The 22,237-nt window shown below is 42.2% G+C and overlaps 1 protein-coding gene across 1 annotated transcript in view; it reads left to right on the forward strand.

Moving 5' to 3' along the window:
• Positions 1-1,506: 1,506 nt before the first annotated feature.
• Positions 1,507-22,237, forward strand: part of DEPTOR (DEP domain containing MTOR interacting protein) — a 130,805-nt gene continuing 110,074 nt past the window's right edge. Inside the window, exon 1 of the mRNA XM_060611226.2 lies at positions 1,507-1,838. Coding sequence (XP_060467209.1) covers positions 1,711-1,838 — 128 coding nt within the window. The 5' untranslated portion in view covers positions 1,507-1,710. The remainder of the gene's footprint in view (positions 1,839-22,237) is intronic.

Genomic DNA, 22,237 nt, shown 5'->3' on the forward strand with positions numbered 1-22,237 from the left:
ATTACCTAATACCTTGGTGTTGAATGCACAAGGTGGTGGGACAATTGTTCTTTTTCTGGAGTATGGCTCAGCATAACCTTGAGGATCTACAGACAGAGGGTTCAAGGGCTGCCTAACTGACTTTCCAGGTATGAAATTTAGGCAAATTACTTTACCTTTCTATGCTTAAGCTTTTCCACTTGTAAGCTGACGATAAGAACACCCAACTCTCAGGGGTCAATTAAATGATATAAACAAAGTGCTTAGCACCATGTAAAGCACAGAATAAATGTTCAGTGAATTGTGTAAGTTAGGTAATGAACTTGCAGAATGTTGGAAAATGCTACAATTATCTTCTTTAAAAACAAACGACAAGAAAACAGAACAATAAAATATAATAAACCTGCAGGATTGTGAGTATAAATATTCTTGAATAGCAGAATTGGTATAAAATGTACAAAGAAGAGAATTTGTTATTCGACAGACCTCTCATTTTCATTTTTATTCTGTAAACTTACTACAAATCTTCAGTTGAAAGATTGTCTTTCCATACAGTATTCACTAAAAAAAAAAAAAAATTCACATTTACTTGTAAAGGCGCAGAGACCTGTATATATGCAAAAATTGTAAAAAGTTGCAAAAACCGTCAACAAACAATATCCCTTTAGTACAATGACCACTACCATTAGCATTACTGTTTTCCTCCAGACCAGGCTCTGACCTTGCATGAGACTGAATAACAGGACATTTATTTGGTATTAGTCAAAGTTCCTTCCATCCTCCCTGTAGACAATACCATCATATCCTCGTTTTAAGAAGCAATCTTTTAAGAACACAACTCTGAAGCTAGAGTGTCCTGGGTTTGATTCTTCTTGCATTTATTACCTGCTTGCCTTGGACAAGTTACCCCATCTCTCTCAGCCTGCTTCCTGATACAAAATGAGGACAATACCCATTTTATGATTTGTCGCAAAAATTAAAGAATTTCTTCCTCTCTTTCCTCTGAGGCATCTTTAATGCAGTAGAGGTCAACAAGTGGTAGCCATAATTATTTTTATTTTGTAAAGGAAGAAACTGAGGATTAAGCACATTTTGGTAGGAATTTATAGGCGTGGAGCTAGATCCTAGCTCTGCGATTCCCTGGCCAGCGTTCTTTAGTGATTACACCATAAGGTAAATAAGCTATCTTCGGTGAAGGGCATTGGGACGAGAAGAACGCCTAATTTCACCAACCCCTGCAGTGACGTGTATATCAGTATATCCTTCATTGTTCACTGTCGAGCTATTTCATTATTATATTTACTCTGCCAATTTGGAGCACAGGCGGTATAATAAACATACCTTTACACTTGTTCGGTAACCTCCTAACCTTTCCCCAAGGTCCCAGGGCATGTGCTCTGTGGGTAACGAAAAATGAGGTCACCTACCTAACCTCCACCAGCACACACGACGCAGAACCGGCGCCCCGCCCAGATGTTTATATTTTCCTCCCTTGGCCCCGCCCCCCGACCACGCGGGGCTCCAGCCGCCGCCCCAAGCTGGAGTTCCTGGAGCGGACTTGCCTAGCGCCTCAACCTACCCACAGGGATTCCCTCTCTAGCCAATCGCATTTGAGCAACGGGACTGCCCCTGACAAAGATGGCGGGGGAGGCCTCCGTGAGGGCAGGCTGATTTAACACCCAAACCCACCGCGTCTAGGGAAGACAGTGGTAGTAGCGGCGCGGCCCGACCATGGAGGAGGGCAGCAGCGGTAGCGGTGGCAGCGGTGGCAGCGACAGCAGCACCGGTGGGAGTGGTGGAGCGCAGCAAAGGGAGCTGGAGCGCATGGCTGAGGTCCTGGTCACTGGGGAGCAGCTACGGTAAGGCGTGGGGCAGTGCCGGTGGGCGCGCGGTGGCACTGCCAGCCTGTGTCCGCAGCAGTCCCGCGCTCACACGCTTGTGCCTCGTGCCTGGGGACTCGCGCTGGGCTCCCGGACCGCTGCGGGCGCGTGGGCGGTCGGCGTTGCGCCCTTGCTTAGCTGCTGCTGCTGCAGCCCGGCGTCCGGCGACGCGGGACTGGCGCAAGGCTCCCCAGGCGGACGCATGCGAGCCGGTGGTGCGCTCTGCGCCCCGGCCCCGCAGCTGCAGCCCTGCGCTCGGCAGACGCGCAGGCACCCGCCGCGCGCTCCCTCTTCCTGGGCACCTGGGCACTACCAAGGCCTGCTGGCTGCCAGTCGACCCCTAGTCTATCCAGTGAGCGAGGGGTGGGCGGCCCCAAGCCGTTTGCAGCCCCAGACTCTTTAAGATGAAAGGGCCAATCCAGTGATCGCCTTCACTTGAGGTTTTCCTTTTTGCTGGCAAGCCCTGCTTCACTCCCCTGACCCTCCGCGTTTTCATCTGTAAAATGAGGCCGATCACCGGATCCCCCTTGAAGGGGTCTTGTGGGGGCTAAACCCCAGTTTCTGAAAAACTACCTATCACTAAATTGGCACATCCTTATCAATCGTCATTCGGGTCCGCAAGGGGGCGTGGAGGCACCTTGCTCCGATGCCCTGCTGCTGTGCCAACTCCCCTAGCGCGCACATTTTGGAGAACAGAGTCCACCGGCCCTAGGCTGCTGCAAGAATTAAGAATTGACGGGTCTCATCGCGCCGAGGACAGGCAGTGAACCCCAGATCTCCCCCTTAACATTCGCATCCCATCCAGGTCCTTGGATTCATGTTTGAGTAATGTACTTACACGGTCTGATCGGTTCCGCAGTTGCCCGTGGTGTGGTCATAAATCAGTTTGCCAGGGGAAAAAAACCTGGCTCTGAAACGTTGTGGCCACAACTTGCGTGCCTGCCCCTGGCCCAGCTGGAATGAGGCGCTCACCTCTTCCTTCTAATGCTTGGCCTGAATCTCTAGGCTCATTTTGGTTTGAAAAAGCTGTGTTTCAGGACCTGAAGGAGAGAGAATCTTGCAAAGATCCCTGAAGGTTTTTAGTAACCACCCTGCTTGCAGCCTTAGATTGAGGAAGTAAAATTTTGGAAGTCAGTTTGAGTTTAACGTTACAAAAGGCAAACTGCACATTTCTGTCCCTCGATGATTTTTTAATATGTAGTCAAAATTCAAGGGAATAAAAGCTTGTTTTTCCTTCATCAAGAGCATTTCCTAATTGAAAAAATTAAAGCTTTTCAGATTCAATCTGAAACACTTGCTTTTGAATAATTTGCTCCTCATTATTATATCACCTTTTTAAAAGTCCTCAATTTCATTTCTTTTTAAATAATAAATTGCAGGGTGCCTCTCTTTGTCCAGGAAGCACTGTCTCCTTCAGGATGCAGCTTAAATGCCCCTTCCCTGGGGTCTCCAGAGCAGTTGTTACTCCCCTCTTCCTAACACCCCTCTGCACTGCAACAGGTTTGAGAGCCGTGCTTAGCCTGTTGGAAAGAAGATAGAAGGCACTGTCTCCCGGCGCCTGGGTCAGTGGGTTAAGTGTGGGAGTTCTGCTTAGTTCATGATCTTGAGGTTCTTGAGTTCAGCATAGAGTCCGCCTACTTCAGATCCTGTATCTCCCTCTGTCTCTACCCCTCCCCCACTCGCACTCTCAGTCTTTCTCTCAAAATGAATAAACATTAAAAAAAAAAAAAAAAAAAAAGACCGTCTTTCACTCTCACTCAGGAGGTGGGCCTGGGTTTGAATTTCTGCTCAGCCACTTTGTAGCCAATAACTACCCTGAAGTTGTTTTTGAGGCTGACATTTAGAGTGAATCTTGAGTTTGCCATTTACTAGTGGGAGATCTTAAACCAGTTACTTAACTAAGAATGGTGGGCAATAATGGAGCCTACCTTATAGAGTGTTGTGAGGGTTAGATGAGTTAGTGCTTAGAACACTGCCTGGTATATAGTAAGCACCATGTCAGCGATGACTATGTTAGCTCTGCGACCTTGGACAAGTTAATTCACTCCTCTTTTTTTTTTAATTTTTATTTTTTGTTTTTATTTTATTTTTAAGAGAGAGAGAGAAAGAGACAGTGAGAGGGGCAGAGAGAGAGATGGAGACAGAATCTGAAGCAGGCTCCAGGCTCTGAGCTGTCAGCGCAGAGCCTGACATGGGCCTTGAACTCACAGACCGCGAGATCATGACCTGAGCCGAAGTCGGACGCCCAACCGACTGAGCCACCCAGGCGCCCCAGTTCACTTCCCTTGAGCCTCTGTTTCCTCATCTATTAAATGGAAATGAAGAGAAGCACTTAATGGGTTGTTGGGAGAATTTGCCCCTGAGCTTCTTGTGTTAATGAGCATTCAACAAATGGCTGCTGGAATTAATCTGTATTGTTGGTCTCTGTGCGTCACCACGTAAGACTTGGAGCCAAGCAAGATCTGGCAGGAAGGGTTGGGTGGTGGTTAAGGACACAGGGTATAGAATCAGGCTGCCTTGATTCTTATTCTGCCTCCACCATCTAATAATTTTGTGACTTTGGGGTCAGTTCACTCCCTGGGCCTGTTTCCACATCTCTTAACAAGAATTTTGTGAGGATTAAATGAGATGCCACATGTGAAAGGCTTAGAAAATGTTCACTATTTAATTTTACTTTGGAAAAGCGTAATCACTGCTTTTTAAAAGTCTCAACCATGTTAGTACTGTGTCTAGCACGTAGTAATTACTCAGTAAGTATTAGAATGACCGGTGCATATGACTGTTCTACTGTAATTACAGATGATATATTCAGAATTTAGGGATTTTTTTTTTAAGTTTATTTCTTTTGGGTGCGCCTGGGTGGCCCAGTTGGTGAAGCATTTGACTCTTGGTTTTGGCTCAGGTCATATTCTCATGGCTTCATGGGTTGGAGCCCTGCATCCAGCCCTGAGGCTCTGAGCTGACAGTGTGGAGCTTGCTTGGGATTCCTTCTCTTTCTGCTCCTCCCCTACTCACGCCGTCTCTGTCTTTCTGAAAATAAATATATAAACTTAAAAAAAAAAGTTTATTTATTTTGAGAGAGAGAGAGATAGTGCTGGGGGGGGCGGGGCGCAGAGTGAGTGGGGGAGGGGCAGAGAGAAAAAGAGAATCCCAGGCAGGCTCCACACCATCAGTGCAGAGACCGATGCGATGCGGAGCTTGAACTCTGGAACCATGAGGTCATGACCTGACCCGAAGTCAGATGCTTAACCAACTGAGTCACCCTGGTGCCCCCAGAATTTAGGGATTTAAGTATGCCCTGGCTTCTTCATTACTGGAGGGACCTCTCACGAAGGGGTGGGAATGCCATCGTTGCTGTCACTGTCACAACATGTTCATACATCCCTAGCTGCTTTTCCACTGATTGTGGGGACTGTACCATGTGCCGGCTTCCTGCCTCTAACTGCTTCACAGACACGCAACTCCCTTTTGCCTTCTCTTGCTTTTCCACTGCTTTTTTGGTCATCAACAATAAGGCAGTAAGGATAGAGGACACCCAGGATTGGGATTTGAGATAAAAAACTCGGGTTCCAGGCCCAGCTCTATACATCTTACTTATTTAATATTTATGAAATATTATAATATTTAATGTTTATTAGACACATATATATGTATATATTTAAACTTCTATTCCCTTGGTCAAGTCAGCCGCTCTGGGCCTCTGTGCTCTTACCTGCAGAATGGGAACAATAATACCCTTCCACATAAGATTTGTGTTGGTGGATCAAATGGGCTACAATATGGGAGGGAACTTTGTAAAATAAACCATAAACCAAGATTAGTTATCATTGTTATGATTATTGTAAGCTCCAGATGTGAAATTGAGGGCTGACTCCTCAATCCTGACACTTTGAAAGGCAGTTGGTTGCATAAGGACCTGAAATGAATTAAAACTTCCTTTTCCAGCCTGACTGCGGTGTCCTTTCCCTATTGTCTTCATTCTTTCCCTTTTCAGAAAAGATTTACTTCCGTGTTCAATGTATTTTTACGGTTTTGCATCTTAAAAATGCATTCAGATACCACTTCATGCCAACAGGATGGCTGTAGTGAAATAGTAACAAGTGTTGGCAAAGACGTGGAGAAATTGGAACCTTGAAACACTGCTGGTGGACAAGTAAAACGATACAGCCACTTTGGAAAACAGTCTGGCCTTTCCTCAAAGATAAAACATGGAGTTAATATATGACCCAGCAATTTTACTCCTAGGCATATATTCAAAAGAAATGAAAACATATGTCCACATAAAAATTTATACACAACCGTTCACAGCAGCATTATTCACAGTCGCTGAAAACAACAACGCAAGTGCCCATCCACTGACGGATGGATTAACAGTGTATGGTGTATCCGTGCAATGGAATGTTATTCGGCATAAGAAGGAATAAAGTACTGATACATGTTACAGCATGGATAAACTTTCAAAATATGCTGAGTGAAGGCAGACACAAAAGGCCACATATTGTATGACTCCTTTTACATGAAATGTCCACAAGAGGCAAATCTATGGAGGTAGAAGGTGGTTGCCAGCAGCAGTGGGGAGGGAGAACGGAAGATGAGTGCTGATGGTTCTAGAGTTTCTTTTGGGGAGGAGGAAAATGTTCTACACTTGATGGTGGTTATGATTTCATACCTCTGGGGATATACTTAAGACCATCTCATTATGTACATTAAATGGATGAACTATGTGGTATGTCACTTATATCTCAATAAAACGATTACAAAATAGATTTGGATGAAAATTTTTATCAAAGAATGATAAAAGGCAAAATATTAGATGTATTTACATAAACTTGTGCTTTTCTGATTGACGAAAGAATGCAGTGATATTTATCACTAACTCAATAACACATTATTACCACACCAGATACAACTGATATTTTACATATATATTTTTATAGTATTTTTCTTGATACAAAACAGAAAAGGTGCCATAGTCAAGAAAATCTTAGAACATTCCTAACTTGAAGATAATTAACCATATATAAATCATTCATGAGTAGGGTTTCATATTATGAATTTTCAAATCATTTGTTATTTTTATGTGTTCTATTTATGTCTTTTGTCTTGAAATTTGTCCGTGCAGTCATAACTGTGACACTAATTAAGACATCCAAAATACACCTCATGTTTCTTCTCTAGGATAATCACAGAGATACTTAACAAGAAAGTAGTTTGTGATAGAGCGTTTAAATAAAGAATCCCCAATAATATTACTGTCCTCTTTGTGGTAATGGTAGGCGTGGTAATAATAACAATAATACTCATTTATATGGCATTTATTACCTACCAAGGAGATGGAGAGATATCTATATATCTGTAGACATTTATATGCCATATATATACATATATATATGTATATATATGTGCCTTTAATCTTTATAGCAACTCTATGTAGAAGATATGCATCACCCACATTTTACAAATTTGAAAACTAAGAAACCAAACATTTAAACCAACTGGCTATAGGTTATCCAGCCATAAAGTGGGAGAACTAAAAGTACCTGTTCTTAGGCAGGATGCTAGACTACAATTTAATGATGTCCTCAACTAATAATTTAGAGGGTTGCAAAATGTAATGATGAGACAAATGTAAAACGGAATCATGTGTATAAGACTTGTCACATTCTAGCATGACTGCTTTTTGCAAACACATAAGCAGACAAATGATTTCTTTTCCATTCTGTTGGGAAACATTCAGTGTATTTCTAGAAGTGTTTATGTTTTCACAAGACAGAGTGGTCACTTCCTCTACTATTGAACCGGGTCTTCCTTGCCATGTGGTTTTGAAAACTTAATTAGAACTCCATTCTGAATCTGTAATCATTTTAACGGGAAGATGAATTGCAGTTCACTACTTTGCCAGCTGTGAGGATGCAGGCGGGGCGGGGAGGAGAGTTAAGAAGGTGATGAGGAATGCTTAATTAAGAGAGAAAACGTTTCAAGCATTCCAGTTATGCTCCTCTACCTAGACTAAATATGCTAATTACAGCGATCTCATCCAATCACTACATGCTGGTTCCCTACAAGCAATTTACTAGGCAATGAATTTTAGCCAAATTGTAGGAAATTGTAGTTCTTTCAGACTGTTTGATGTATTTGCCTTTTTGCTATAACAGACTGCCTTTCCAGACTCTCATGGCCTTGCTATTTATTGCCTTTTTCAAAAAAAACACGTTCAATAAGTGTTGAACTGCTTCCTGAATTTGCTTTGCAAACGTTAATGCAGTGTGCAGGTATGAAGTAAAAATCAGCTCATCGAACAAAAATCAAGCTATAATAAACAAGAGGTGAGGAATTTAGAGCATGCCGAATAGAAAAAGGACAAAGAGTCCATTTCATTGCATTTTGAACACAAAGAATTTTAAGGTTGGCCTGGAGATTTTCTTAGGGGGTAGCCTTACTGGAAGCCATTACTATGGAAGCTTAGCTCTATCAGACACTGTAGATGAAGGGAATAGCCGGAAACTACCCCCTAGATGCTACTACTGAAGTCTAGAGATCCAAAAAGAAGGAGAACACTTGTTTTCTTGTATTCTTCAAAACAGCAGAGATATCCTGGAGTCAGGAAATTATTGCCTGTTTGCATAAAAAAAAGGGGAGGGGGTTATAGGAAACAGAGTCACTGTATTTGGAATCAATGCAGAGAAGCCTAGTGTAGGGTGTTAAATTGCCTTTGAATCGGAGGCTCCTCCAACATACAGACCCTGTTCCTGTGAACCTCTTTTCCGCTTCACAAACGGGATGTGAGGGCAGGGAGCAGAACCCTGGTACATAGCAAACCCTTGGTAATGATTCGTTTCGTAACCTGGAGAGAGCGCGTGAAGGGACTTTGTCACTTGCAAAAAACATCATGCAAATAGAAGGCATTTAGTAAGTGCTCAATAAACGATTATGGAATTATTTTATATCTTTATGCACTTACTCATATGTAAACCTTTTTCTGAAATGACTGCTGTTAGCTGTGTTTGAATAATATATTTGTGTTCCTCAAAAGCCAGTGCTGATATTTCAGTTATGGCTTCCGTCTTTTGGAATCAATAAACTTGAAAGTAAGTTAAATACATCTCCAAAGAAGTGAATGGAAGGGGAAGGAAGAGCCTTCTCTCCTCTTATTTCCAGTATTCATTTGTATCAGGAATTCACTTCCCTTTAGTAGGTAGTGGCTCTTAAATGGTTGGTTTCTGGGAGTTTAGTGATTAGGAAAAGACTGAGAAAAACGGCGATCAGCCCTCTTTATACACAGTGGGTCATCGCACTTTTCTATCCCCCTCATTGTCTACTACAGAGAGGTGGAGTCTAGATCCGAGATCCTTGTGCCAGTATTTATCAGCCTTAACCAAACTTGGAAGCTTATGTCAGTGACTCTTTTTGTGGATCATTATATACTTGAGGGACGATAGTGGAGACAGATTGGGGGCAGAGGATTTAGTAGGCCAGACGGCGTGCTTGCACACAGCTGTTCCTGGTGGCAATGCCAGCAGGGGCCATGGGAGCTATTTTTTCAGGGCTGGCTGCGATGGTTCCATCTTGGAAGAGTTCAGAGAGAACACTGACCTACCTACTCAGGTCTGCACAAAGAATCACTTTTTTTTTTTTTTTTTGGTGGCTTTTGGAATAATTTTAAAGGTGGATGGGAGAGATGAGATGAAACAAGAGAAAACACACCCAGCAGTGTGGGACAAGATGTTCTTTTGTATCTGTGGTTTTCAGATTAACAGCTGTTGCTAGGGTGTGGCAAGTGGGGACACATGCCAGGGCTCTCCAGCTCAGGGGAGCCCATGGCAGCTGCAGAGGAGGTAAGAAGAGGAGGGAGTCAGCAGCTAGTGTCATCAGAGAAAGTCTCAAATCTCTCCACTCTTACCCCTCAGCTGTGACTTGTGGCTCTCTGTTACTGGCGGTGGTGGTGGTTCGCTTACTCGTTTTAATGCTGACGACACAGTCTCCTGGGGATACTTGTATTTACCCACTTCTGATTCTGATATTTACCCGGAGATTACTTTTTTTTTTTAACAAATTAAAAAAAATTTTTTTTTCAATTTTATTTTTGAGGGAGAGACAGCGCTAGTGGGGGAGCGGCAGAGAGTGAGGGAGACACAGAATCCAAAGCAGGCTCCAGGCTCCGAGCTGTCAGCACAGAGCCTGATTCGGGGCTCGAACCCACGAACTGTGAGATTGTGACCTGAGCCGAAGTTGGACGCTCAACCGACTGAGCCACCCGTGAGCCCCCAGAGATCCCTTTCACTGAGGAAGCTGTGGCCCAGCACCCACCTCCATGTTGGCCCGATTGGATCATCCAGCTCTGTGAGATGGTAAAACCATTACTGCCACAGAGAACTGAGCCTGGAGCTTTGTGGGGAGATCAGGCAGGATTCAGAGGACCAGGCCCAGCACAGCAGCTACTCTCATCTTGCCTTAAAGAGTGAGAAACAAATGAGCATTCTGATGAGCACTCTCTCCTTACGAGGGAAAGTCTCGTTTCATGCTATCCTGTTTTCATTAGGGTTGGGTTAGTCACTGCATTTTATTATGTGTGAAGCTTGGCCGTTTCTAACAAGCTGTGAAATTTTGAAAGGCTATTCTGTGAGTGGTGTCTTGACAGAAAAAGCAAGGGGGATTCGGAAGGGGACAGTGTAGAGATACAGAATTCTGTGCCGTTCTTAAGGTGGTCTTAGGCTTACCCGTCTGTGATACTTGTGGCAAGAAAGATGCCATTACCCTGCCTGCCTTGGGTCCCCTTGGGAAGAGGGGAGATCACAGCTGTTGTACTTTGGAGAAAGGTTCATTGAGTGTTCTGGAGATAAGCTCCACGTCCTCTGCAAAAAGATATCTTGTTCTTCATACGAGAATATATGAAAGTTCATATATACAAAGCAAGTATGTTAAGAAAGGATTGTTTTTGGGCGCCTGGGTGGCTCAGTCGGTTAAGCGGCCGACTTCGGCTCAGGTCATGATCTCGCGGTCCGTGAGTTCGAGCCCCACGTCGGGCTCTGTGCTGACAGCTCAGAGCCTGGAGCCCATTTCAGATTCTGTGTCTCCCTCTCTCTGACCCTTCCCTGTTCATGCTCTGTCTCTCTCTGTCTCAAAAATAAATAAACATTAAAAAAAAAATTTTTTTTTTTTAATTTAAAAAAAGAAAGGATTGTTTTTTTTCACGTTAAAGAAGAGTTTAGCACATATTTCTTTTGTGTATCCTGAGTTAGTTTGCTATTTAAAATGCAATCCTCTTATAAGATTTGCACACTATTTTCAGGCACATACATTGAATGCACTAAAGTGTGAATTACTTGGATTGTAGAAGTGCTGTTTTGCTTCCCGATTCCTTTTCTCTTCCCTAGGAGAAAAGAAGAATGGAGTAAACTTGGATCTTCTTTTCACCGAGTTGTTTTTAAAGTTCTACTTACCTTTTTACTCTCTAACTTTTCCATAAATGAAAGTGACTTTCACAGAATATAGTCACTGAAAAAAGCAAGGGGTTAGTCCTGTGATGATGTAGGACTGTTTTACATTGAGGTGTAGAGAGCGCCTTATATTACATTTAGCTAAACTACAATAAGGTAGATAAAGCAAGACTTTACCAAAGCTCCTACTTATTGTACTATTTTTTTTTCTTGAGAACTGACTACAAAAAGCAGTTGAGGGGATGAGGTTTTAAGGCAGTATGATCTAATGCATAAGCATGATTCATTTTCCTTCACATTTATTAGAGTTGATTTTTTTTTTTTTTTAATTTTTTTTCAACGTTTTTTATTTATTTTTGGGACAGAGAGAGACAGAGCATGAACGGGGGAGGGGCAGAGAGAGAGGGAGACACAGAATCGGAAACAGGCTCCAGGCTCCGAGCCATCAGCCCAGAGCCTGACGCGGGGCTCGAACTCACAGACCGCGAGATCGTGACCTGGCTGAAGTCGGACGCTTAACCGACTGCGCCACCCAGGCGCCCCTAGAGTTGATTTTTAAAAAATTTTTTAATGTTTATTTTTGAGAGAGAGAAACAAAGAACAAGCAGGGAAGGGGCAGAGAGAGAGACACAGAATCCGAAGTGGGCTCCAGGCTCTAAGCTGACAGCACAGAGCCTGATGTGGGACTCGAACTTACAAACTGTGAGATCATGACCTGAGCCGAATAGGACGCTTAACCAACTGAGCCACCCAGGTGCCCCAGAACTGATTTTGTTAATGACTGGGTTGTAGAATCTGACAGTCAAATGTAACAGTGGGTAGAACCGAAGCTATCGTGGGGGAGGATGCACAGACCTTGCTGCCACAATAAAGGACACTTGTCCTGCTGCCATACTTCTAAGAGCTAAAAGATATCACAAAAGTATTTTAAGAATATCCAAACATAAAGAACAAGACTCAACTAGAACTTTTTCCTGCCAACTATTTATCATGAAAAGTTTCAAACATACAGGAAAGTTTAAAGAATTTTACACCTTATCTCCACCACTTTGATTACACAATTAACATTTTACCATGCTTGCTTTATCACTTAACTGTCCTTCTGTCCGTCTTTCTGTCCAAACATCGATTCATCTTATTGTTCTTAGGCACTTTGGACTAAGTTGCAGACAATAATATACTTCCCCTAAAATCCTCAGCATGCAGTTTACTAATATTCCGTATTTCCTGAACAAACGAAGACTGGATTTGGCTGCCATCAACTACCAGCAAACGTCTTGAGCTTGGATGGTTTGGTACCATCTTAACTCACAGACTCACAAGATATTACAACAGAGCAAAGCTCTTCACTGGTGGGTCTTGGGCTTACCCATCTGTGATACTGTGGCAAGGAGGATGCTTTTACCCTGCCTGCCTTGGGTCCCCTTGAGGGGAGAGGGGAGATCACAGCTGTTGTACTTTGGAGAAAGGTTCATTGAGTGTTGGGGAGATAAGCACGATGTCTTCTGCAAAAAGTAATTTGGGCACGATGAAAAATCAGTGAAAATTTTTTGAGTAGAGTACAATGTGATTAAGCCATAATTTTAGAAGAAATAAAGTTCAGAGCAGGGAGCTTATACAGAGAAGAAGAAAGTGTCTACAGAAAAGCCACAAGAAAGACACAGCATAGGAAAGGTTAGGAGACATTGATATACATCTTGGACTCTGCTCCTTTCTACATAATTCCTCCTGAAAACCTCCCCATAATGGTGGTTACATGTTCCGTATCCAGATACTTCCTCCTTCATCCCCTACCCCTCACCACCCTCTGATTTGGAAGATATGCCTCTGGTGTTCAGGATTCCCTCAGTGATAGAAGTAAAATAGAACTCTCAAGATACGATTGAAATGGCAAGTTTAGGTTCAAATTGCAAAGAATGATTTCTGTATCACTTGGATTTTGATGACTTTCCAAGGAACACCTCCATCCAGAGAGAGCCAAAGCTGTATAAAAGTCATCTCTTTGTTTAAGCAAAGCTGTTTTCGGGATAATTAAGAGGCAGCCTTTTGGAAAAGTTGCAAAGCATTTTGTACTTACATAGCTCAATTAAAAAATATCTTTCGTGTCACATGTTCAGTATATTTTGTCAATTTTCCCCCTCCGTTCTCCGTAAATTGGAAATGGGAGCTACCTTTGGTTATCAAGAAGGCAGGTGTTCTCACACTGGTAATATGGTTTAAGTTTATATTTCAGTGCATGTTGTGTTGACTTTACAATAGTGACGGGCATTGATTTCATACTGCATCTTACCATAAAGATAACTAATAGGAATAAATCCAAATAAAAGTTGGTTTTATTCTCAGATAATGTAGCATGAACTTAGTCTTTTATTCTTCAAAATGGGTGGCATATGTACAAATGCAGCAAAACTTTTGTACTCAAGTATCGATAAGAAACTGTGATATCAAAATGTGATTTTTCTCTTTCGCCTGTGTTGACTACAAAAGAGAGCAGCTCCAGTTAAACCCATTGAGAAGCATCCATGAAATCTAAGAAGCTGGGCCTGGAGCCAACACATTTGTCTACTTGCTTGCCACTTGCTGACTATGCACTAATGAGGGCGTGAAGCCAAGGAGGGCAGAGTCTGATTACTCAGGGCCTCATTATAATTTATAATTACACCTTTCAAGGGAAGGTGTAGCGGTTAGGGCCCGGAATTCCTTACAAACCACCTTTCCGATGCACCAGGGTTTGTTGAGCCATTTTGTTTATTATGGGACAGAATGGTTTGATTGTTTACATGGTTAATTAACCAGAGAGAATCTCTTCAATTGTCTTCCTGTTCGCTCCATTTTGGGTGTTTTGCTGCTAGATAATGTCATTTCCAAAAGGGGAACACAGAGAAGGAGAGGAAGTTGGTTTGGCTATTTGTCAGCAGTTCTGGAAGAATGTTTACTCAGGGAGGAGTTTGAAAACTGTGAGAATTTGGGGGCTTATCTGGACATTTTTGGTTCTTTTATGTATCTGTCCCATCTATGTTCTAAGGTTTCCTGACTGAAGCCAGGCCTCTGGAGGGTCCCTGGGAACGTTCTTGGAGAGTGGGAGTGACCTCTTAAAGGTCTTCTCTCTCCCAGTTCTTGAGATTCGAAACATCTTTCACAACTTGTAACTGTTCCACGTCACCAGTGTTCCTCCGTTGAGCATATGGACGCATATGGACAAATGTGTTCGCCTCTGCCAGAGAAAACTTCTAGTAGCCAAGAGTCAGTGTGTTCTTTATGAGCCTCTAGGTGTATGGATAGGGGAGGGGGGCTGGGAGAAACGCTAGCATCAGCAAAGCAACCATACTCGTAGAATCTAGGATACGTTTGGGGAGACCGTTGCAATCTTTATTGGTAGCTTACGTGAACGGAAATTTCATCATAAAACTTAGCCTGGCGGTCCTTAAAAGGACATCCACCTATATAATATGACAATTTGTTTAGCTTTGTAGCAAAAACTGCTCTTCTTGATAGAGCCTAGCAACAGTTATTTAATTACATTGTCTGGGGGGTCCTGGGAGATGGACCTTCATGGGGATGATAGTACAACAGGTAGCAAAGAGAACACTTATTTAAACCGATACTGTAGTCTATTCAGACAATTGTTCCAAGGTTACTTTTGGCCAATTCAGTTAGTCACTTAAAACCACATCTGCAAGAAGGCGGACATTTTACGGTATTAGACCATGAGTCCTTGAGAATCACATCTTATCTGTGTGGCCTAAAATGCCTCTCATGGCAGAAGGGATTGTTAATGTGAAGTATGTGTTTCTCATAGGGCAGGTGTTTTCTTCTCTGAGGGCCCTATGTCCTAGTGTGATAATAATTTTTCTGGAGAAGGGTCAAGGTGATTGATGGCAGGCCTGTCTTCCCTCTCTGTCCAGAATTTTGGGAATGGGAGGTGTAAGCAAAAGCTGGCACCTTCCAAAGGGAAGGTCCAACTGCTAAACTTCTTCTTCCAGTGACTTAAAAAAACAGCTCCTTCTCTTGCTTGGAGCCTTCCCGCATCTTACACGCTTCCAGCAAGGCCTCTACAGCCCTTTCTGTTTTCGTCTCTCTGGTGTGGTGAGGGGGGTGAAGGTGAATCCCAAGTATGGGTTAAGGAACACTTTTACTAGAGACCCATAGGTGGGAAGGGCCAGCAAGAAGGTACAGGGCCTTCCATTCCTCATTATCCTACAAGTTGGGCATGAGCATGAAGCTGCCTGACATGTAGGATGTTTCTATTCCATAGGGTGGGCCCTGTCCCCAGGCCACTCGGCCTTTCTATAATGCACACATACTGTGAAGTCAGGCACCGACGAGACCAAGCTGGGAAACAGCAGGTGCGCAGCACCTGGAGACCTTGGGGCCTTGTTTGAAGTTGTGGCCAGGAAGGGCCACAGTCCTGGTGACGGCTGGGTTTGGGTGAAGCCACTCCTGCTGGGGAAAGGCCAGGCTCCCGGTCTTAGCCAGCTCACTGCCTGGCAAGTCAAGCTGGGCCTCTGAGGTCACCTCCACACATCCTGCGTGGCCCTCCACAGGTGACTGATCTGCGTTCTTCGGGGTGAGGTACGGTGCCTTATTTATTCCTAGTTCCAGAACTTCCATGCCTCAGTCCAGGAAGAGGCATACCATATTTTAATGCTGCAAGTGCATTTTGATTTACTCTGAAGTTTGGAAACCACCATTTTAAATGTTACCTTATTTTATAAACGAGGGTGTTTAGTTCAAAGGTTAAACTAGGTTATGTCTTCTAACCTCTGAGTCCTTTTAATTGCTTAACATTGAACTTCCATCTGTTTTCCTTCTGCCAAAATAGATGGATAAATCATCCCTTGGCAGTGGGTTTTAAGTTTCATTGCTGTGCTATTTACCGTGATGTTCATTGGTTTTGTGTTATTCTGATTTTCTTTTAGCCTCCCCAGTAAATAATAACAAGAGTAATAACAGTAATAATAACCAGTATTTACTGAACCCTACTGTGTGCCAAATAGTGTGGTAAGCATTTTACATGAATTATATCATTTAATCTTCCAGTAGATATCATTAGTTCCATTTTAGAGATGGAGACACAAAGCCTTAGAAACAAGTTAAGAAACTTGCCCAGGATCACAAGACCAGCCAAATGGAAGAGCTGGGCTTTGTAACACACTAGTGTTCCGTCAAAAGCCAGACCCTTAGAGTTTGCGGGTTGAAGACACAGTTGGACTCAGCCTGAAGCCATTGGAGCCTGAAGGTCAGGGGCAGAGAATGCCTCAGCTGTTGTGGATGTGGAGCCTGGACCTTTGAAATTGGACTTGTTTCAGGACATTTGCATCTATGCTGAGTAAACATTAAACATTCATACACAATAAGAATTATATCAACTATATACATGCAATTGATGAATAGCAATGTTAGTATCTGTAAAATTTAAAAAAACTTTTAATGTTTATATTTGAGAGAGACAGAGAGACAGAGCATGAGTGGGGGAGGGGCAGAGAGAGAGGAAGACACAGAATCCGAATGAAGCAGGCTCCAGGCTCTGAGCTGTCAGCACAGAGCCCAACGCGGGGCTCGAACTCACAAACTGTGAGATCATGACCTGAGCCGAAGTCCGATGCTTAACTGAACCATCCAGGTGCCCCAGTACCTTTAAAATTAATGAAGGACTATTTAAAGCTACAAAAACTTGGCTTAGTTGTGTGAATAATCTGCTATGTACACTACGCCATATGCCTAAATACCAGAAGTATACTGATGAAATACGTCAGATTGACTTTTGTGTGTCTTATCCTAAGATAATAGTAAATATGCTTCACCTATGGATTGTTTATTAACCAGAAATGAAAGTTTTGGAATGTGAATCCAGCTGGTCATACTTTAGGCTGTGGGAGGAAACTTATTTATTGATGCTTTTTTGTGGCATGGAACTCTAGGAAAATGCATATCCCTAGGCTTATGTTTTACACATAAGGAATAGATTAGTCAGTAGAATCTCATGCAAGCAACATTTGAAATGTTCCAAATATTATTTGGTACATTGTAGCCTGAGAGCTCTTCAAGGTATTGCTCAATTTCTGTTGAGAGCCAGAATAAATTTTTACTTAGTTAACTATAGATCTTTACTTTAGACCCTTATATAGAGCCTTTGATTCATTGGTCTCAGAGTGTAAGTTGAAATAGCAAAATAAGCCTGGGCATTTGGTTCCAGACCCTCTCTTGCTTCCTTTGTAGGAATGGAGAAGACAATAATTTTTTTTTTTTTTTTAATTTTTTTTTTTTCAACGTTTTTTTATTTATTTTTGGGACAGAGAGAGACAGAGCATGAACGGGGGAGGGGCAGAGAGAGAGAGGGAGACACAGAATCGGAAACAGGCTCCAGGCTCCGAGCCATCAGCCCAGAGCCTGACGCGGGGCTCGAACTCACGGACCGCGAGATCGTGACCTGGCTGAAGTCGGACGCTTAACCGACTGCGCCACCCAGGCGCCCCAGGAGAAGACAATAATTTTATGATCGTAACTGATTTTTTCACACTAGACATTGAGATTTGGTGGAAGAAGGGTCTTGTAGTTTAGATGGTGATTTTAGGATTAGAAGAATGCAGAACTCTAAGGGTTGGGGAATCTTGGATTCAAGACAGAGTAAGTAGAAAGATTTTCTATGCTATCGGGGGATATGCAGGCTTAATGCTAGAATTTTCAAGTATCCTGAGACAAGACTTGCTTTAGCAGAAGACGGGAAAAGGACTATTTAAAGGGGATTATGCAATCTTGGCATGGGTTCTTGAATAAATGGACTCTCAGGAGATTCAGGGGCTCTAACTCAGCGCTCTTGTTGACTAAATCAGTTTAAAGTTCTGTTTCCTGCGGTGCCTGGGTGGCTCAGTCAGTTAAGCCTTTGACTCTTGACTTCAGCTCAGGTCATGATCTCATGGTTGTGAGATCCAGCCCCACATTGGGCTCCACACTCAGTGCAGAGCCTGCTTGGGAATCTCTCTCTACCCCTCCCCCACTGGCATACAGTCTCTCTCTCTCTCTCTCTCTCTCTCTCTCTCAAAATAAATAAATAAACATTAAAAAAACCACTTCTGTTTTCTTTTCTATAAAATGGAAAGATAAATAGGGTCCTTGAGGTAACATGCATGTAGAGTACTTAGAATAAAGCCTAGCACGTAGGGTAATAGTAATAGTAAATAGGTCAACATGACTTGGAGTTAATGTTCTGGAAGCACATTTTCTTCAGTTATGAAATGAGAGTGTACACATTTATTCATGATGTCAAAAACATGAAATTTTATTTTATTAAAAAAAATTTGTTTTAGAGAGAGAAGGGGGGTAGGGTCAGGGGAGAGGGAGAGAGAATCTCAAGCACGCTCCACACTCAGCTTGAAGCCCATTGTAGGGCTTGATCTTGCCACCGTGAGATCATGACATGAGCCAAAATCGAGAGTCAGTCACTCAAGCAACTAAGCTACCCAGGTGTCCTGAAAACATGAATTTTTTTTAATGTTTATTTTTGAGCAGGGGGTAGGGGCACAGAGTGAGGGAAACGAGGATCAGAAGCTGGCTCTGCACTGACAGCACACAGCCCCACGTGGGGCTGGAAATCACATACTGGGAGATCATGACCTGAGCTGAAGTTGGACGCTTAACAAGCTGAGCCAACCAGGTGCCCCCCAAAATACGTGGATTTTTAAATGATGCATGAAAATCAATCGCATATGTTGGGAACAGGCAAAAACTATGGCTAGTGGGCCATCTCTGGCCCGCTGCATGTTTTTGGAAATAAAGTTTTATTAGAACACAGCCATGCCCCTTCATTTACTGCTTTTGTACTGTAACAGCAGAGTTATTACAAATGAGACTGTATGATCTCCAAAGCCAAAAAATATTTACTGTTCTGTCCTTTATAGAAGAAGTTTGCCAACTCTTAATATATATCTAAGAGAGAGAAAGTGTGTGTGTTGGGGGGGGCGTGGGGGATGTGCATGGTTGTATTAAGGAGCACCTACTAGAAGCTGGTAACATTCTTCCAAATGAGAGATGAGCATTTTGCAAATTTATAAATTGACTTTGCGAAGCTTTGGTGTTTATTACTTTTGTTTACATTTTTTATGAGAATGATTTTTTTTAATGTCTATTTATTTTTGAGGGGGGGGAGGGTAGAGAGAGGGGGAGACACAGAATCCAAAGCAGCCTCCAGGCTCTGAGCTGTTCGCACAGAGCCCGACACGGGGCTTGAACTCACGAACCATGAGATCATGACCTCAGCAGAAGTCGGACACTTAACCGACTGAGCCATCCAGGTGCCCTCTTTTGTTTACATTTTAAAATACTTACATTTTGGGGCACCTGGGTGGCTCAGTTGGTTGAGCGGCCAACTTCGGCTCAGGTCATGATCTCACGGTCCATGAGTTCGAGCCCCACGTCGGGCTCTGTGCTGACAGCTCGGAGCCTGGAGCCTGTTTCGGATTCTGTGTCTCCCTCTTTCTCTGACCCTCCCCCGTTCATGCTCTGTCTCTCTCTGTCTCAAAAATAAATAAACGTTAAAAAAAAAAATTAAAAAAATAAAATAAAATAAAATACTTACATTTTATAGTAGGAAACTAAGTTTAGAAACATTGCAATAATTTTGATCAAGTGTAGAGAATTGAATAGCCATATGGAATCCTAAACCCCTTGTTTTCTGATCATTTTCCCCCCATGATGAAAGCCTAATACCTGTTGCACAGAACATGACATTAATAATGTATATGCAGTTGTAGACTAATGGGTGTTCTCTGTGCAATCTTCCTTTTGGTAAAACCCATATCAAGACTGCATGTTGCTATTTTTAACCAAATGTGAAAAGCTGGCTTTATTTTCCCCTATCTTTTTAAAAATCTTCACCTCACCCTCTGTCAGTCACTATAAATTTAAAAATAACGTTGTAGGCATAAAGTCATATTATTTTTTAATTCCTCCTTATCTTGTGATATAATGCTTTCTTCATTTTGTCACACATTGAGTCGCTCCTTGTTTGTATTTATGTATTCACGCTTCTTCCTGTCACTAGAAATGTTATTACTTAGCTGATTGACGCTACGTACCTGGGAGTCTCTTCCCCCCTGTTAGTTCTTGCTCGTGGTCTCAGGACCTAATCTGGAGCTGAATGAAGCCTGAGGAAGGAATGACCTACTCTGTTCATTCATTTCCATGTCTTCTCCTAATGAGAGAAGTTGTCTATCAGGTGGACGAAGAAGACTGCATGCACGCATTCAGACACTTCACAGAGCCTGAAAGCAGTTAATGCTTTAAATCTATGCACGAATCTGTATGTATTTAAATAGTTGAGAATCTCAGTTCAATGTGTCTTTGGTCATTGGCAATTGGAATGGCTTATGCTTTTTTTAAATGACAAATCTGTTATGAAACAGCCATAGTTTGTACCTACTGAATCACTATATGGCTCTTGGAAAGTTACTAGCCTGCTTCGAGAGCACTGTTCAGAAGTTCTTGGAAGTCTCTGGGAATCTCCTGCCTATCTCATTTTAAATGCTTTTGGTAGTTTCCTGATTCCTCAATGAGACTCCAGAGCATATTCCCAGAGGTACACAGTTCCTATATTTTCCAAGCTTCCTACTTCAACCTTCTCTTCCATTTGTGGTAGCCTCTATATCCTAGGATTCAGTGGAATCCTCTTTTTCCTAAATTAGCCAGAATTAGTTGCTGTTTCTTATAGCCATTATTGACATAGAAATTAATACTAGGAATGAGGTATATAAATACTATGTGATAAAAATTACAGATATCTATTATACTCTTTAATTTTTGCTCAAAGCACAGAATTGGGGATATTAATATAAAATTTTTGCCGGCTTTAGAGTGTAAACAAAGGCTTATACTGCTTGGTATAGAAAATCATCTTATGATCAAAACAATCATCTTATGATTTGCTTGCATTTGTATAGGCTTTAATACATAAAAATATGTCGGATTTCTAACAACATTTGTTATATAGATGGCTGTCTGTTACTGTTTTGATGGCTCTCATTGTATCTCCACTGTTCTAAGGATAGGGTAGACTATAAACAAAGGCTTATTGATCGATCCCTTATAGAAAGTGAAATGCTTTTAGTTTCCAAGTAATGAAATTTCATTCTCCCCTTTCTTACTTTAAAAATAGAGAAACTCCCCCCCCAAAAAATAAAATAAAATAAAATAAAATAAAATAAAATAAAATAAAATAAATAAAAAAATAAATAAAAATAGAGAAACCCTCAGGTTGTAGGAATTGGACTTCTCTGTGCTTTGGAGTAAGAAGCAGGGAGTATTTTATTTAATTGATTTCATTTGGTTGTTTTCAGTTTTCGATATTTTCATGGATAAGGACACTTGTGCAATTCTATTGTGAACCAGTTAACATTTTTAGATCTTTTTATATTTAGTCTGTCACTTCAGTACACTGTTAAAATTGCTAAATATTTAGGTGCAGACAAAAAATCTCATTTCAGAGTCTGCTGATTGATTGTGTCATTGCAGGTTAGATGACATGCAAACATATGAATATTTGTAGCTTTCACAGGTGCTATTAGAAAGATATGGTGAGCTTGGCCTCATGAATTTACAGCAGTTATTAGTTGATGGTCAGATGCCTTCAGAAAAAATTGGCGTGGGTCACACTGGGAGCCTTTGGTCTGTAGAGTCACATAGACATTTTCTGGGTGCCATAAATATATAAAGAAATTCTATTATTTCTATAACAATTTTTCTTTCCCTTTATATAAGTTTTGTGATGAGTTTTTGTGATACAAATTATGAACGCCAGCTAACCTTTAAACAGATGCAATGAAATTTTATATTTCACTGAGCCTGGGTGGCTCAGTCGGTTGGGCGTCCAGCTTTGGCTCAGGTCATGATCTCTCGGTCTGTGAGTTCGAGCCCCACATTGGGCTCTGTGCTGTCGGTTCAAAGCCT

The sequence above is a fragment of the Panthera onca genome, chromosome F2 (genome assembly GCF_046562875.1).
Source record: "Panthera onca isolate mPanOnc1 chromosome F2, mPanOnc1 haplotype 2, whole genome shotgun sequence".
NCBI classification, from domain to species: domain Eukaryota; kingdom Metazoa; phylum Chordata; class Mammalia; order Carnivora; family Felidae; genus Panthera; species Panthera onca.